This window comes from Halichoeres trimaculatus, unplaced genomic scaffold, assembly GCF_033239565.1.
Source record: "Halichoeres trimaculatus isolate MK-OKI-2021-1 unplaced genomic scaffold, fHalTri1.1 fHalTri1_scaffold_15, whole genome shotgun sequence".
NCBI lineage: Eukaryota > Metazoa > Chordata > Actinopteri > Labriformes > Labridae > Halichoeres > Halichoeres trimaculatus.
In genome coordinates this window covers 13,011,779-13,029,390 of record NW_027437193.1, presented here as the reverse complement: position 1 = coordinate 13,029,390, position 17,612 = coordinate 13,011,779, and the positions used below count along the sequence as shown (strand labels likewise).

General features: G+C 37.9%; 2 protein-coding genes across 3 annotated transcripts in view; one reads left to right on the top strand and one right to left on the bottom strand.

Moving 5' to 3' along the window:
• The first annotated feature begins 516 nt into the window (after window positions 1-516).
• Window positions 517-12,880, top strand: tmie (transmembrane inner ear). 2 transcript variants are annotated; one of them, XM_074689273.1, is made up of 4 exons: window positions 517-988; window positions 3,725-3,842; window positions 5,675-5,824; window positions 12,582-12,880. In XM_074689273.1, the coding sequence occupies exons 1-4, from the start codon at window positions 878-880 to the stop codon at window positions 12,878-12,880; spliced, it is 678 nt and encodes a 225-aa protein (XP_074545374.1). In that variant the 5' UTR covers window positions 517-877. The 2 variants fall into 2 exon arrangements, with proteins under 2 accessions (XP_074545374.1, XP_074545375.1); XM_074689274.1 differs by lacking the exon at window positions 12,582-12,880 and adding an exon at window positions 6,432-7,181.
• Window positions 12,881-13,071: 191 nt separating this feature from the next.
• pth1r (parathyroid hormone 1 receptor) overlaps window positions 13,072-17,612 on the bottom strand; it is a 65,440-nt gene continuing 60,899 nt past the window's right edge. The window contains exon 13 of the mRNA XM_074687991.1: window positions 13,072-17,538. Within this exon, the coding sequence (XP_074544092.1) occupies window positions 17,176-17,538 (363 nt within the window). The 3' untranslated portion in view covers window positions 13,072-17,175. The remainder of the gene's footprint in view (window positions 17,539-17,612) is intronic.

Here is a 17,612-nt window from a genome sequence, read left to right as displayed (position 1 = left end):
TGAAGAATAAAAGCAATAACTCTACCTAGAGATGAGTTCAAACCTAACTTCTCATAAGAAATTTATCCCCAACAACATATTCTCTTGGGAATTTGAACCACGCTACACATGCAGTTTCTTTTCTCATATCCATAAGTTAAGAATGAAGAGCTTTTGCTGTCAGTAAAGTTCACCTTTTCATTGAAACATTCTTCTTTTCTAAAAGTGTACTTTTGTCAAGAAAAAAACCTGGCTGGCAAACAGTGAACAAGAGCAATAATATACTCAACAAACACATATCAACACACTAAGAAAAAAAACATAACTGTGTTTATAAGTGAAAACATCAGACTCCACAGTGTAACGGCTCTCATTTCTCAGTGAAAGGGCGAGGCTGTGAAGATTTTTACAATCCACATTGTTATCTAAAAATGATGACGCTCACAACATTTTCCTCACTGTCCTGCGCAGGCCAACCTCATGGCTAACTGCCCTGCCCATCCCCCTACACGGTGTTAACTGCCTGTCCCTAGCAGCCTGAGCTGGCTGTAAACCACACCAGGTCTATTAATTAATTAATGTACCCTAACTGCAGGGTTGGCTCCCTCCATTGTAGTGAAGCAGTTTTCTTCTGCCTGCAGTGTGAACTGCTGGTGTATCTTATGATATCTGTAGCAAAAAGAGAGAAAAGCAGCTAGGGGAGAACATCAGCAGACAACTGTGGATGGGAAGAAGCCGTCAGCACCATTTTAGCCATTAATCACCCAGGGCCATTGTGGTCCTGTCCTGTAAACGGCGCCAGTGCAGGCAGGCGGGCAGACAGAGAGGCAGAAGAAGAGGCAGTGGAAGAGGGAGGACGAGGGGGCAGGGTGGCTGCAGGGAGGAAGACGGGCAGAGAATGGCTGGGGATCAGCCTGTGTGTCCACCTCAGCTCCTGCTGCGGGGCTGGGGCGCAGTGCTGCTGTCTCAGTGCTTATCCTCCGTGTTCTCCCAGATCCCGGATCCTGAGGTAAGAGCCTGAAAACCTTCTGTCTGTGTCCTCCACAGGTCTCTATCAGGGATAAACCTGAAGCTGTCTGTCAGATTGTTACAGGTGTTCTGCTCTCTTGTAAAGGTAACTGTTTGTGTTGTTGCTTGTCTTATTGGAGAGGAGTAAGGAACATATGTTGAAACATGATACACATAGTAGTCTTACACCTTGAACAGCCCAGCCTATGTTTTAGGGGCACAAAGAGGAGGATGAATAAGACACATCTGTATTCGACAAGTTGTTTTTGTGCTTTGGGCTCCATTGAAGAGTTCTAAACAAAGAACGAAACCAAAGAAGCTGCTACATCCTCAATGATTTCTGAAAATCTCACTTTGAGTACACAGTGCTGAAACAACATAAAAAGAAATTGTGAATTGTCCACCTGTCGAGTAATTTTACTATAAATAATCCTGTTTGTACACATAAGGAGACCTTTGCCAAAGTTATTTCTGCCCATTTATACCAGTATGTCTGGCTTTGCATGTGACATCAATGTCCTGTGAACTTTCTTCTGCAGCAAGTAAACACACGGTTGAAAAGGTCAGGGAAAGAAAAAGAAACTTCTAGAAACAGCCTCAGTCTGACCCTGTGTATGACGCATTCAGAGCTTTTAAAGGGAGATGGCGCAGAGCTGGATTTAGTGAAAGCGGAAGAAGCTTAATGAATGATCTGATGTTTTCATGAGTTTATACTGAGGACAGGATCAATATGATCAGCCAAGCATATAATAACTGCTTGGGTGACATCATTTACTTTGATGTGGCTCATACGGTTGTTGGACTCGTACCTCAGGTAAAAATGCATATTAAATGAGAAATGAATTTTTAAAAATGGACTGCAGGCATGGTACACATCTGTGTGCTAATACACCACATCCTTGTCTGTTTTCTTTTTTTTTTCTTTGAGATTTGAGATGTTTATCCTCCACCAACCTTACCATTGATCAGTCCTCAAAGGGTCTCCGACAAACAAGACTATTTATGGAAGAATATCCAAGCAAACCAATCAGACCCAGGAAACAAAAAAGTGCTTATCTAATGATTAACTTAAGGTAATATGAGGTCACCTCTCAACTGAATTTGTGTTGTTTGTTACACCAGAAGAAAACTTGAGGCTTATAGCCACTAATCCCGCCTCATGAAATGGCTCAACAGAGGAAAGGACTTAGCATTGCATAATCACTCTTGAGGCAAAAAACTGGCATTATCTAAGAGCAAGCTCCGCAAATCTACATCAAGGCTAATCCTGCAGCATGAAATTTAAAAACATGAGTGTAACTTATTGAGACAATTTATTTTGCAATGTCCTGTCTGAATTTGCATCTCTTCTTCTGCTGTCTTTGGAAGACAACAGCTGAGTGAAGGCATTGACAGTATCCCGTACCGTTAGCTTTGCTGTGACTTTCCCACAAGCTCTATTTCTTCATTCAAATCTTCTAACTGTATGGAGATTATTATTATTTTTCTGTTTGCTTTGCTTTTTGAGTTTTTTTCTTTCAAGAGCAATCTTCTTATTTCCCTGCTGTTTTGTCTCTTTGGTATCAACCATCCCACCGGCTCACCTTATTCAGAGAACACTTTTCTAACCACACAATGATGTTATCAGCAGAGCAAGCAGATGTAATAAGCATCAATTTTCTGACACACTGCTTGTTGTCATACAGACCCAAGTATGACAATCTTGTATCATTCAATCAAAAAATCAATACAGCGTAGGCAAGGGCAAATCATCAAAGTGATTCTTGTCAGACAACTAATGCCCCGTTGCCTCTGGAAAATGGATCCTATTATTGATCTAACTCAAAGGTACACACAGCTTGTGCGCATTAGGCTCCCCAAACTACAGCTCTGGTGAAGGATATCTGGAAAATTGAGACAAGTTTATTTTGTACAATATGGACTGAAATATGAGAATTGAGATGTATTGGAGTAGAAGACAGATGATAGAGAATTTGATTGCTTCAGCTGTTAATTTTGGGCTTAAAAGGTTAACGATGATGGAGACAAAACCATTAAAAAACAACTTCATGTACCTTACAACTGCTCAAAATGAGAAAAAAATTGAGTTAAATTGTTCTGTATATCATCTTTCTATTTACATTTAATATGGTATTCCATCTTTGTTCTTATTGTAAATTATTTGAAAAACAAACTTTATTATGTACTGCCTGTTTGCTACTGTAATTCTGTAAATTTCTCCAGTTATGAGACAGATAATTTATTTTATTTATTTATTTTTTTGCTATAATTTTTGAATATTCAAGATCTGTCTTTTATCTTGGACTGAGGGATGGATAGAATTTCTATTACCACTTAATTTTAGTATTTATTTTAATTGTTTGGATTGTCACACTCGTTAAAAGATGCAATCAGTTCTCTCAGGGGTATTCTTAACTCTTCATTTATGTGTTTACATATTAGGCAGTCATGACTAATCCCATTCAAACACAATAAATCATTCATTCATTTATCCCTTAAGTCAGAAAAATAGAGAAGTGACTGGAAATCTCAACACCTTTGCTTTACCGTCACACCACACTGTCAGAAGATCTATAAATCCCACAGCAGCATCGACATGATGTTATGTGGGTTGTATAAATAAGTTTGTTTACATCCCCAGGTTTGCTGCCGCTCATGAAACACAAAGTGGTTTATTTGTGGAGTGCAGGTACTTGAAGAAAAAAAAAAATCAATGTTCCTCTTTTCTTCCCCACAGCTTTTACCCACAGATCCCCCAAAGAAGCCTGACCCTGTCAACTCGGAGACTGTTGTTTTCTGGGGATTGAGGTTATGGCAGGTCATCGGCATCTTCTCTGTGTTTGTTTTAGCTGTTGGTCAGTATGTCTCAAAAATCCTTTTGTAGTGCAAATTAATACAAATTAATTTGGGAGGTATCCTCAGAAATAACAGCAAGCTAGCTATAGATGCTGAGGCATGTGGCGGTACATTCAGCGTCTAACTTACCAACAAGGGCAGCTTTATTAGTTCACACAGCTCGATGTTCCCATATTTCTGAAATTTCTTTCCAAAATCCTGTTTTGTTTCTCTAAGTTGAAAACAAGCATTTAGCATCTATACACTCTGCTTTAGCCAAAACCCTTTTCTATCAGGCTAATTTATTTTGTCTTGGAATGATTGTGATTTTGCTGATTTTTCAGCCATGGGAACATAGGCCATAGTTGTCCATGGGGAAAAAAAAAAAGTCTTAGAAATGTAGGAACAAAGAGAAGAACCCAGAAAAACATCCACAGTCCAGATGTACACATTTAATTGAACCTAATACATATAACCTCTGAGCATATTCTAAAACTAGCATGCTTGTATCACTGTAATTTTTAGAGTCTTTGATTTTGTCTTGAGCTAAATTCTGAAGCTAGCATGCTATAAGAGAAGATAAGCAAGTATAACAGTCCTATCAGTTATCTGGGCTGGAGTTTGACCTTATGTTGATTCTTAAACTAGCAATGCAATTTGGTCATGCTAAGTGCAACAATTCATTCATCAATTCAGTATCAGTAACATGTAGAGATTCTAAATTCGTGCTGTGGAAGCTCGTGGAAGAAATAGCTTGCCACAGTTTCCTCATGCTAACAGAAGTCTTATTACTGAACAGTGTAAAATTTCACCTTACCATGCTCGGTAGAACAGAAGCCAGTCTGAGACTAAATGTAGTTAATGTCTGGAACTTTGGTTCAAGTTAAAATAGTTAACAAGCCACATGGTCACAATTTGAAAAAAAATTGTAGCTAGGTGTAACTTTATGTTGAGTAAATAATTCTTAAACTAGCATGCTCATATGGTCACAAAACCATGCTAACTTTGCCTGCGTTAAGCAAATTCTTAGTTTTATAGAGGTGTTAAGCGTGCTATCTAAGTTTTAAAATGCAAAACTGGTAAGTGGTATACACAGATTAAAAAATAGAAGCCATAGAAGCAATATTTTGGAATCTCTTAGTTAAACTTTTTGACCTGATGATTTGACCCTAAAAAAATCTGTTGAAATTTGGGGGGGAAAAAAAAAAAAAAAAAAAAAAAGATCCAATGGAAAATTTTCAGAAAAATGTCATGGTGATCAATCTAATAGTTCCTTATACATTCTATATACACTCCACAAGTATTGTTTTGAACTCTGTGGTGGCTGTATAAAAATCAACAGAGTCACCAAAGTCACAAAATGTAATTCCAAGAAGTTGAATGATTATCTGACCCTTTGGCACAAAGACTGACACTCAACAGTCCGAGGCACTCTGCTGGTATGGCTGAAAATAAATCAATCTGTCTTTCAACAGCTGTGTAATTGATTTTGCGGATAACCCACAGACCTCTACGTTAACAGCTTTTAGTTTGACAGTTTTTGTTTTTATTTTTCTGTCAGCAAGTGGTTCACACTATAAATTGTCCAAAGCAATGGGGACAGATACTTTCTGAAAAGTTTTCAAGAGGGGATACTCATTCCTGTCCGCACCAAACTGAAGTTTTATAGACAGATTGTCAAACATGAGGTTGAATAAGCTGTAAAAGTAGTATTCATATGAGTATATTGATATTTTGCCAAAAATAGACACATTAAATTAAATCTTGTTGTGCAGCTGTGTATGATGTAGGAGTTATACTTGTACTTTTTCCAGTAAATTATTCATTTTTTTCTCTTTATCCTCCTCTTCAGTCATCACACTGTGCTGTATTTTCAAATGCCGAATCCCGAGAACAAAAAAGGAAATCGAGGCACGACACGCACAGAGGCAGGCGGCCAAAAAATACGCCAACACGTTAGAGACTGTGCCTCCTCTGAATGAGCTGACTGAGATCCCAGGATGTGAGTAACTCTTTATTTATCTCTATAACGTTGCTGTGACTCTCCAAGTAAACCAGTAAACAAACAAACAGAGGAACATAGGTCTGATAATGAATGAAGCTTGTTCTACTTATTGATTTTTGTGGTTCAAGGAAAACCTAAGACACAATGTTTTCCTTTTAGTATCAGTAGATAGAGCAGTTTGAGTAATGCTCCTTTGGACCAGTTTGTGATTGGTTTGCACAAAAGCTTTGGGAGGTAGAGGGAATGTTTGTGTTGGATATCCTCCTGTTTGCAGACACCTACAATTTGAATTTGGCTCCCAAACATGTGTGCAGATTAGCACTTAATACCTGTGATACATTGTTCAAATCTACAAGAGCTTGCAAGACTCTGATGTCGTTCCACTTCCTGCTGAGGCGAAGAGAGGACAGCTTCATTTTACATAACATCTTTTCAAGGGGATTCTTCATTTCCTTGAATTTTTACTGCCCTTTCCTTTTACCTCATGAAAAATGCTGCACAAGGTTCAGCTCTACTGCTCTGTTTGAGTGCTTTTATACTAACTATTCTCTTCTTCTCTCTTCCCTCTTCTTCCTTCCCTGCCTTTCTTCTCTCTCTTTTCCAGCTACCCCAGATGCTCCTGCAGTGCAGACAGTCTCAGAGCAGGTTGAAAGTGTTAATAACAGCCAGCTCTCCGTAGTTAGGGTCAGCGAGGAGCAGCCCAGCTCGCTCAATTTGTCAGACACAGGATGATCTTTATTCCCACCCTTTGTTCTTTGACTCCTCTCTTCTTTCAGAGTTTCATCTTGGCTCCGTCATTTTGCGCAATTTGTTGGTAGCTTCCCTGAAGGTCATTTAAGAGCTGATGGCTGAGACATCCAAGCATCAGTCCTTGGATTGTACCCCTCATGTTATCTTTCTGTGGTTGGATTGCAGCAACATACAAATGCATCTTTCATTACTTGAACGTATAGCTGGTGAAAACTTGCAAACCTTTTTGTGTAGAGGTGACTATGTGTGGCAAAAAAAAATCAATCTTCTGTGGCAGTAAAATACAGATTGTCTTGCTTTCACTGAAACAATCTCTTCGAGGCAGCTGGATTTTTGTAGATAAAAGGTTTTGTATTTTTTCTGCTTTTATCTTTATTATAGCTTGGGTGATTTTTAATCAAATCACATCTTCTTTATGCATGACATTTTCAAAATGTAGGAGTGTGATAACTGAGAAAATTATAAAATGTGAAATTGTCTTTATTGTCAGATGTGAAAGTGATGCACGCAGCATGCCTGTTTGTGTTCCTAGTTCGCCTTTTTTCACGGCCTGTCAGACCATTTTTCCCAAAATACACTTTAAGCAAGCAGTCATTCACAGTCTTCTGAGTGAATAAATAAAATATGATCTTTCTTGTCAGCAACATGGGTCTCAGCTGTTATTGAATGTTCTATTTCTCATTTTTCTTTCTGTCAGGGTTCTGCTGTATTGTCTTTTGTGCAGCTTTGCTATCTCAGCTGCTTAGCTCTGGTCTTTTCAGGTGAAGAAATGTGACAAATAGAGACTGACATCTGTCTCTGCTTGTTCCTCCATGGCTACATTATGCATTCGTGTGCACAAGTGCATTCATGGATAATTGTGTAATTAGTTATGAAGGAGGAAAGCAGTGAGCTGTCAATATGTTTTTCTCTTGCATGATTACTACATCATACAATAGCCCATGATAATCCTTCTGTGGCAAGAGCATATTACTCTTCAATTTCCAGTATTACTACTGAGAATTGACTTAATCCTCTGCTGCAACTTTACGTCTGATCATCATGGCTGGGAGAAGGAGCTGAAGTGACGCACACTGTGACTGCAGCATGTACAAAAAATCAGGATGTAGATGTATTTATTGGCTGATTCCAACTGTTAACTCCAAAGAAACCATGGGGAAGTGTTTGCTTTTGCATTAACTTGGAGCAGAACGCAAGAAGTTGAAACCAAATCCTCAAATTACTGCTTTTGAGTGAAAAGGGTTTAATTAAAAGAAGTGAAATAAACAAAGTTTTGCAAGTTCCTGCTTTAGAATAAAGGTCTGCTTCTGCAAAATATCACTGCACTTGCAAAAATCTGTTGTGGGCATGAGGTAGAAATAACATCAAACGTTTCCTAATTAAATTCTGCAAATAAGGATCAAGAAAGGCCATACTTATCTGCTGGCTTTGTCCTAAAATAACAGATGTTTACCCGCTCTGTTTACTTTTTAGCAGATGGTATATTCACTAAAAAAGCTTAGTGAGCTTCCAAGATCCAAGATTTTGCACAATGGTTTTACACTTATTTATAGAACTAGCACCCAAGTCAGAATCTTTACAGGAAAAGAAAGCAGTGATTTATGTCAGTTACACAGTCAATACACTGAGAAAGAAATAAAGGAGCATTTCTTCTACACCAGCCATTCTTTCTCCACCCACTGAGGTACTGAACGAAATCCATGAACTGAAGAGAAAGACTTATAAATCAATCTCTCTTTATCTGACACCAGCTCTGAGTAACGCCTGCTCTCTGCAAAAGTACAAAGTGAGTCGTGGCAGGTGGTTTGAAATGAAGTTGTCAGTGACATCAAATGAACAAAGTTTTTTTCACTTATCTTAAAGAAATCTCATACACACCTCTCCATTGAGTTACCAGTGAGAGAAAAAAGTAATGACAGGTTCAATGTGCAGAGATGGAAGTGACAGACACACAATAAAGAGTTTGGTCATATCATGATGTAATCCTGGCCCCCAGAGAATAACACTTTGATGTTTTTGTCACAGTGGTAATGTACTGTTCTGTCAAGGAACACAACTTTGTGATGTTAAGATATTTCTTCAAATTTACTTGTGATGAGCAGGGGCTTGTCCATAAGGGCAGTCATGGGTGGCAAGGGCCCCCATTAAAATCTGATTGGCCACCCCATGAGCTACTTCTCCTGTTGGTTGCAGGAAAATGCTAAGGTCTATTCTGACTGTGTTGTTACACATTGCTTGTTGCTTTCTTTGCACATTTTCTTCGCTTTCTTATAAGTCAAATTGTAGGAGAAAAAAACAGCTAGAACCCCTGGTGATGAGTGATCTTAATGGTCAATATAGCAAATATTACTACTGTTTATAAGTTTTCGTTTCACATGTATTTAACATGCTGAAGCTCACATGAGGATCCCATGGGCATATTTAATGATGTGAAAAAAAAGTGGTATATTTTATCACTTTGCTTTTGAAGTCTGAATAGGTGAGAATACTATGCTTGGCTGGGTTTCATCCTGAAGGTAATTTAAAAAATAAAATGTTTTATCATTTTTATTAGTAGTAATTTGAAAGGGGATCAGACTTGTGCAGATAAATGCAGAGGTGGAAAAACACCAAACAAATATGGCAACGCCCTAGTACCAGTACACCACACACATGTAAACAAACAATCCAGAATTTTGGCCCTTACTGCAGTGGGCAACTCTTTCAGCTGGGTTTAAAGCAGCAGTTTATTTTTGAAGTACTAAATTAACTGAAATAAACAAACTGATTCACCAAAACACACCTGAAAATGGAGAAGTTGTCTTTGGGGTTTGGCAATAAAATGCTGAGAATGGTCGGCACCACTTGCTTGAATGACGGGTGGATTGAAGGTCTGCTATTACAAGACCCGTCATTCATTTGGACTCATTTTTACGTCTCATTTTTAACTGAAGTTATTTAATCATTATTCACAAATCATAGCTGTATTCTTTATCAGAAAAAATAAAATAAAAGAGAACACTGACAATGCTTAAGAACCTTTACAAAAAAAAAAAAACTTGCTAAAAGAGTTGGTGGTCTTATAATCAGAGTCATCTTCTATTTGGTTCAACTTGAAATTTGAGTGTTATTCTTCTTTGCTTTCCTTTCATCTGAAACTTTAAGTGGTTGCACCTGTTAAACGAAAAAAGCTAAAAACTTCTCTTAGGAGTTTTTCATTTAGCCTTCACAAGACTATTTCAATCACTGACGGTTCATCTTCAGGTCAGGTTTTAAATGGAATAAGATGAAAAAAAAAGAGAAAGGGACAGACAGAAAATTGTCCCTGACTGCAAGAGAACTTCACAAGGATAAGCACAGAGTACTTTTTTTCATTCAGTAAATCGCAAGAAAAATCTTTTCTCCAACATTCTGTTCAATTTTTTTAAAGACAGCATTTTACTGTGAAACAGGAATGTAAAATCATTACAGGTTTATTTTCACCCCCTCTAGCTACTTTTGACATCTGGTGCGTGTTAGTTGTTTGGTTTCTTGGCTTCCGTTTGTGTATCCAATGTCACTGCAGCATTTGGAAAGCAAATGTTTGTGTTGCTACTGGGCAAACATACCAAAAAAAAAAAAAAAAAAAAAGCAATGACACTCCATTTGGCATCAACTGAAGTCTGTCCTTTGAGCAATTTTCACAGCTTTTACACAATAGTTACTGAAGTGTAAAATCACACCAAGGCGTCTTGTTGATCTGCATCACAGGTGTGATGTGTTAAGTCTTACTCGTGGCTGTAAAGTGTCGCTTTGGAGGGTCTGTTTGAGCCTGATAGCTCTCCATGTCGGCTTCATGTTAAGAGGGGACCTTCCTCCTGTATGACTTAACTGTGGGCTCAGGGGTGAAATGAGACTCACTTACACTGTGAGGTTCATTGTTGATGTTTTGTAGTAAAAATAGTAAAAACATTCTTCAGTCTTTATATGTGACTAAAGCAGGCACCTGCTCCCGCTCAGGATATCTTCACTCAACATGTCATACTTTGAGTGCCTGAAACTCAAATACTTCTCTCAAATGAGGGCAGGACTAAATTTTATTTGATAAGAAACTGTCTTGTGTTTCTAATAATACCACAGAGTTTGAATCTGAACTGTGCAAGAACCTCAGTTGCCAATTTCAAAGCTGTAGATACCTGTTCACATCACAGTCAAAGGAATTCAGGATAAAACCTTAAGTGAAATAAGAAACTGGAGTAAAGGATTACTTGAGATGATCCTAACTGTAGAGAGAGCACCTTTTTAACACGGCTAAATACCTCTTTGTGATTTGGAGTACTGTGGCAGGTTAGCTTACCATTTGTACATACTTACACCCACAGTCTTTGATTTTCAGATGAGTAGAAAAATGGCTTATATATTTAAAAAGGGGGGAACCCGCACAGGATAGAATAAATGGTCACAAGATTTGTTCTCGTACTTATACTTACCTAAAACACTGCCTGCCCACTCTAAGTGCTTTTTACACTGCCAGTCTCATTCACTCAGTCTTGAGCCGCTGTACCTGACTGAGAGACGACCTACTCTACCCTGAGCCACAGCCATTCAACTTTGGATTTTTCCTGGTAAAAATTGCACTGAGAGAGCTGGCTCTTGTGAGCTGCTTCTGCCAGCTGCAACTTGCATCTATAATTTTCTCCATCTTTGAGCACCACCTACACATGGAAACGTTTCAACTGCAGCACACTTCTCTCTAGCATCTCTGTTTGCTGAAATTGGCCTCCATGAAGATCACATCAAGTCGTGTTAGCTTCAGATACAAGGCTGAGCTAGGCATGCAGCAATACTCAAATGTGTCAGTCCCATTTTCATAGAACTGGGATGTGTTCCTGAGGAGAAGAAAGGTTTGCACTGTCTTTAAACTGACTTATTGTGTGAGGGTTCCGGTTACATTCAACAAAGTCCACAATGTGCACTGTATGAGTAAATCCAAAGGAGTCTCTTGTTCCAGCAACTTTTTTGTTGTGTAGAATGCAAATCTGTTACTTGCTAATGCTAAATCAAGCTATTGGTCCTTACTACCACCATTGGACACTGACCTTGAATCAAAAAATCTTTTCAGTCAAACTTTTGTTTATCAAATTGATGGCATAAATATTATACCACAGTTTGCTTTAAAAAAAAAGGTTGTGACATATGTATGCATGTATGTATGTATGCATGTATGTCTGTTGGCTTGTTTGCAAATATACAGTGTATTAATTTGTGTTAGTATATATATATATGTATATACACACAAATAATAATATATATATAAATATATATATATATATATATATATATATATATATATATATATATATATATATATATATATATATATATATATATATATATATATATATATATATTTATATATTTATATATTTATATATATATTTATATATTTATATATTTATATATGAGTGCGTGTGTGTATGTATATATGTTTGTAGGTGACTATAAAAGTTTTTTTTGCATGCCCGGTTTTACGTTACTACTTGCATGTTTGTGTTTGTGTTAACAACTTTGTGTTTTTATAGTTATATGTACGTATTGTTTTATGCGTTGTAGTTTTTATTTTTGAATTGCTATATATGCTTTGATACTGTATATATTATTCTTTTTTTACCAACTTAGGTTGAGCTTTCAGGCTGCCAACTTGCTTTTTCTCACTTTAAAAAAAGGAGCAAATCATTATCTGCTATGTGTGTGCATCCTGGATACAGAAGAGGGAAATTCTTTCACACATAAAGCTGTCTATAAAACTTTTCTCCGCTGTGTCACGCATAGGAAGAGCTTTCAGTCATGCCATTAGAAAAATTAATAGACCATGCATATTAGACGAAAGCCAAACAGATGTGCCTTCATTACATGCAACCTACTTAACCATCCTTCTGTTGGATTAAATCCTCTCTTCCAATTAGCACTTCAGGCAGGAGCCTGATGATACCTGATGCTGCTCTGAAGCCTTGACCGGTTTGTTTTTTTTCTCCTGTGTTTATAGCTGCAAAGGCAGAAGAGAAGGAAGAGGTGACAACAGTCTCTGGAAAAGTGGACGGAGAAAAAGGAGAGAAGAAAACCAAGGAGGGCAAGAAAGAGGGCAAAGGTGCCAAAGAGGGGAAAGGAGATGAGAAGGATGCTAAGAAGGGTGAAAAAGGTGAAAAGGGAGCATCTAAGAAAGATGCCGGTGATGGGAAAGGAAAGAAACCTGGAGAGAAAGGTGAGAGAGGGGATAAAGGAGAAAAGGGAGAAAAAGGAGGTAAGGGAGGGGCTAAAGGGGGAGCAAAGAAAGCTCAAAAGTAAGAGCTGCTTTTATGGACACACACTGAAGATAACTTTCATAGCTTTGGTGCATTTTTTAAAATTTATATCACATTGTATAGAAAATAATAAAAACCTTGAACGAAAGGCGTGCATCATTTGTCCTTATCAGGATCCTAAAAACTGAAACAAAATCTGAGTACAGTAAAATTCAAGATTTATTGTGTTCACAATTCACTGATAAACATGAAAGACCAGAAACAGTTTACACTGATATCTACAGCGTGCCTTCATCACTACACGAGAAGGTGAGGTGTGTTTTAGCAAACACTTCCCTCCAAATACTGCATCTGAAGCATGAAGACCCACATCGACTCCACTGAGATAAATAAAAGACAATGATACACACTTTTATACTTCCATGAGAGGTATCTGAGATATACAACATTAGCTCTATGGTTATTGGCCTTACTGTACACTTGAATCCAAAACACAATCATTTTACATAATACAATCAGAACAAAATACTGTTGTAAAGCATATTAAAGTGCTCAAATTTTACTTTTAATTGAAGATTTTCATGCTCTGATACCAGCCCCCTTTAATTAAAACATGTTTGATTAACAGCAAAAATTCATATTTGCCTATCTCATTTCAATCAGTGTGGAGCCTGGATTAAATATGAAGACAAATCACTTCCATTCACTGTAACTAGAAATGTTTTATGTATCTCTACTTTGCATGGTTTGAATGGTTAATAATTCCAGATAAAAGGAAACATTTAAAAGTTAATATTTAAAATCTCTTCAATCTACCACTGTAGCTGCATGTGTTGAAGTTTTAGTCAGTCCACGCAACCCTGATGAGCAGTGATGAACAATCTTCATGGAAATGTTTGAATTTGAATCACTGGAGGATGACAATTCATTTCTCAGAACCCCCAATGCTTTTTATGCACACATCCTGGTTAGAAGCTGTGAGCTTGAGTGAATGCAGTAAGAATACCTAAAGTTCATAAAAATGAAGCATAGTGTGATACTGACAATGATGGATGTCTGCAGCACAGAGGCGAAGGTACCTCTGATAACACCTATCAGTAAGTTAACCTTCAGCTTTGATGTTAACACAGATTCTGTTGACAGTAAAGGAAATCTCTCCTTTTCCAGACAAACTAATTAAATATTTGCCCTGTACGGTAAAAGAAAGAAGTCTGATTGAGGTGCCATCTACTGTCATTGTTAACCTGCAGCATAGACTGATTCTGACCAAGGCCAGCCACACACCAGACTTTTGGATCCTAAATACTTTTAAGAGATCCACGTTAACCTTGGAAAATAGAGGTGTCCCAGTCCGATATTGATATCAGCAAAAAACAAATATCGGTATCGTATCGGAATGCATCTAAAATCTCCGATATAAGCAGTCCATTCCAGACCCCGCTCCTGCTGTTTTTATTTGATTTATTTAGGTTATTTTCTGGGTCTTCTAATTTATTCTTTATTTTATTCAATTACTAGTATTTTTTATGTTTAATGTTAAAATTTCTGTTACCCATTGGTTAATAATAAATGGGTCAGTTTTTCCTCATAACTACTGTTGCTGACTACTGTTCTTTGTTTGAATAATATCACTTAATCAAGCCTTTTCTAACATGACAGACATACTACAGAATAAGTAATAAAAGTATGCATGTTTAATGCTGATATCGTATCGGATTAATATCGTTATCGGCCAATACTCAATGCTGCAGTATTGGTATTGTATCGGAAGTGAAAATGTAATATCGGGACATCCCTATTGGATAATACACTAAACAATACTGGCTGCTGGAGCACTTTGCATTTGCACTAACGATCACATAGTCACAAGAGCTTGAAAAAAGCTCACGTAAAGAAACATGGTTTCACAAAAATAAACAGAGGGTTAATAACCCTGGATTATACAGTCTATGGAATTATGTTTTGAATCAGCCTTTCTGCTTGTGCCATAAGCCTGTCCTATTTTTTGATTTTGCAGCTGGCTCTGGGTACAGTTTTGTCTCCAGCTCACTGCCACACTTGTGAGCTGTAACATTTAGTTGATGACACTTCAAAGTCTGCTTTTTTCATTGGTTTTGCACAATAACCATTATATTAAACATGATTTACATTTATGATTCCAGATTAGGAGGCTCTGACACTGTCCGGAGTAGATTAAAAAAATCCAACTCACACTTGAGGATTATTTGGGCAAATAACTGGTTTCAGGCTCTCAGGTCACACCCCCTGATCATTGAGTGTGGCAAAAACTTTCAAGTGTGTGGCCAGCCTTAAAAACAACTATCAGATGGAGCATCACCAAGGAACCAGGGGACTGTTTTCCAAATAACAGCTTGCCATCCAATGCAGGTCATTATTTGAAAGAGTAAAATCAACACTGTGCACAAAAAGTAAGAGTAAAAAAAAGTTTTGGTCACATTTGCCAGTTTGAACGACGGGGAAACTAGTTAGTCCAGCTGTATCTGATAGGAATCCCAACTCCAGTCCACAAAGGACAGCATTTAAATAACAATGGTTTAATCATTCTTCACTGCTGTTTATATTTTTAACACTTATCAAGCAACTGAATTACTCAATGCTCCACTTTAACACTTATCTTGACTTTTTCCTTCATTAAAAACCAGCTGCAGTTATTTTGAAGGTAATTTTTAACCACAACTTTAAGGCTTTTTGGTCACTGTAAACAAGATCATAGAAGAAAATGCACAAAAAATACTGGAAAATAATCTTTCTTCTGACACTGTATCATACCCTTTTCACTTTGGTGTGAAATGCAATGCAAAGCTGCAAGTGAAATATGGGAAATGAGAAGTTAAAAATATTAAGGAAAAAAGTCTTAAAATATTAAGGAATGCTTGTTTAAATGCTTTTTTTGAATGCCCTCTGTCACCATCTGTCAATATATTCAACATTTTTTTTGGACTATTTACATCATCAAATATTGCAAACACTCCGTAAAACAACACACAAGGAAAAAAAAAATACATATAAACATAGCTTTATAACATATCCATACACATGAACACTATTAGCTCACAATTAGAATGTATATCTGATCTTTGTAAACATTGTGACTTGTATATATTTACACAAAAAAGCAGCATATCACTGTAAAAATGACCGCGTGTTTTTCATTTCTGACTTTTCCTTCATAACCAGCACAAATGTTTTCCTTAAAGATTTTCTGAGATTCTTTGTTTAATTAACATTCCAGTGGAGTTGAAAACCATTTCCTGCTAACTGTGTTTTTAAAAGGGCTTTCCTGCCTCAAAAAATGTGTGAGATCATGTGACACCAGTTTGGTACCACTTCCATACAGTTCCTTTTCACCTCAGCTGACTCTGGACCCTAAAAGAGACAGTCCTCACAAAGAAAACCAACTCTGGCATCATGGTTTGTTTACGTTCGTGTTGGTGTGTGTGTGTGTGTGTGTGTGTGTGTATGTGTGTGTGTGGGAGAGAGAAAGAAAGGATTTTTTGAGAAATTTAAATATGAAACATTCATTTGAACTGTTTGACATCTGAGAGAAACCATGTTTTTCTTACTTTTGGAACAGCAAACTGTGGAGAAAAAAAAAACTTATAACAGCTTCATATAAAACAACATCCTCAGAGAAATGCTGAATATGCTATAACAAAACTTAAAATTACAAAAATAGGTGTGCAACAACAGAGGACTTCAATTACCTGAGTACCTACCCTTTAACACTGAAGTGGACTTGAGCCGTTGCAGAAAATAAGACGCCATGCCAGAGAGCATGCACGGATGCCTCTCAAGGTAGCATTCATATTCTACGAGCAGAGCCTACATGTGTAGTCTTCATGCTGACAATTCTGAAATCTTGCTGATGGAACTGCCCAAACATGTGCCTCCAAGTGCACTCAAATCTCCACCTGGCTTTAAGGTGATTAAGGCCATTCCTGGCAACTGCTTTAAGAAACTTATGCATGAAAGCTGAGCTCAAGATATTTGCCAAAATAAGCAATTCAAAAACAAGAAAACAAGAGTTCTGGCAGTGGAAAACAAATAAAAAAATGGCAGTCTGTTTTCTCATAATGACACATTCACCGTGACAGACGGTCGGTGAAAGAGTTGAGAGATTTTGCCTCTCTCGGAGATAAAGGCAACATGACTCACAAAGTGATACACCCTTTTTGCCACGAGCCGTGTCACTCTGCAATGTTCTGGCTCGCTTCACAGGAGGAAAAACTGGCAGTGTTGATGAATGCAGCGTGTGTTTTGTTTCTGACAGTTTCATATCTTGCCTATTCCCAGTTTTCATCCCAAGCAGCCTGGCAGTCACATGACTGTCTCCCTCTCCTCCTCCACCACGGGGGAGGGTTTCTCATCTTCACAGGGCCGCGGGGCTGCTGAGTGCTCCTCATCAGGGAGCTGGAGCTCCTGTCCCGACGAAGGCATGGAGTTCTCAGACACTGATCCGTTCTTTACGTAACCAGGGAGGTTCCTGTGTCCGTTCACAGGCACCGGGCCCAGCCTGGTGGTGAGGTGCAGGGCCAGCGGTCCTCTGGCTGTGACATTCGTAACACTGGTGTGAGACACCATCGGTCCGTAGCTGTATGTGTTACTGCCGCTCCGAGCTTTTCTTTTGAAGTCCAGAGCCAGAGTCCTCCTACTCCAAGACTTTTTGATCTCAGCTTGCACCTTAGAGGAGAAAAAGTTGTTTAGACAAATTGAAGCTAAACAGATCATGCAGTTTAATTGGGATGCAGATGCTA

Coding starts and splice junctions, on each gene's coding strand:
- tmie (XM_074689273.1), top strand. CDS start 878: ATGGCTGGGGATCAGCCTGTGTGTCCACCTCAGCTCCTGCTGCGGGGC. Junction 989..3,724: donor CCCAGATCCCGGATCCTGAG/GTAAGAGCCTGA, acceptor TCTTCCCCACAG/CTTTTACCCACAGATCCCCC. Junction 5,825..12,581: donor GCTGACTGAGATCCCAGGAT/GTGAGTAACTCT, acceptor CTGTGTTTATAG/CTGCAAAGGCAGAAGAGAAG.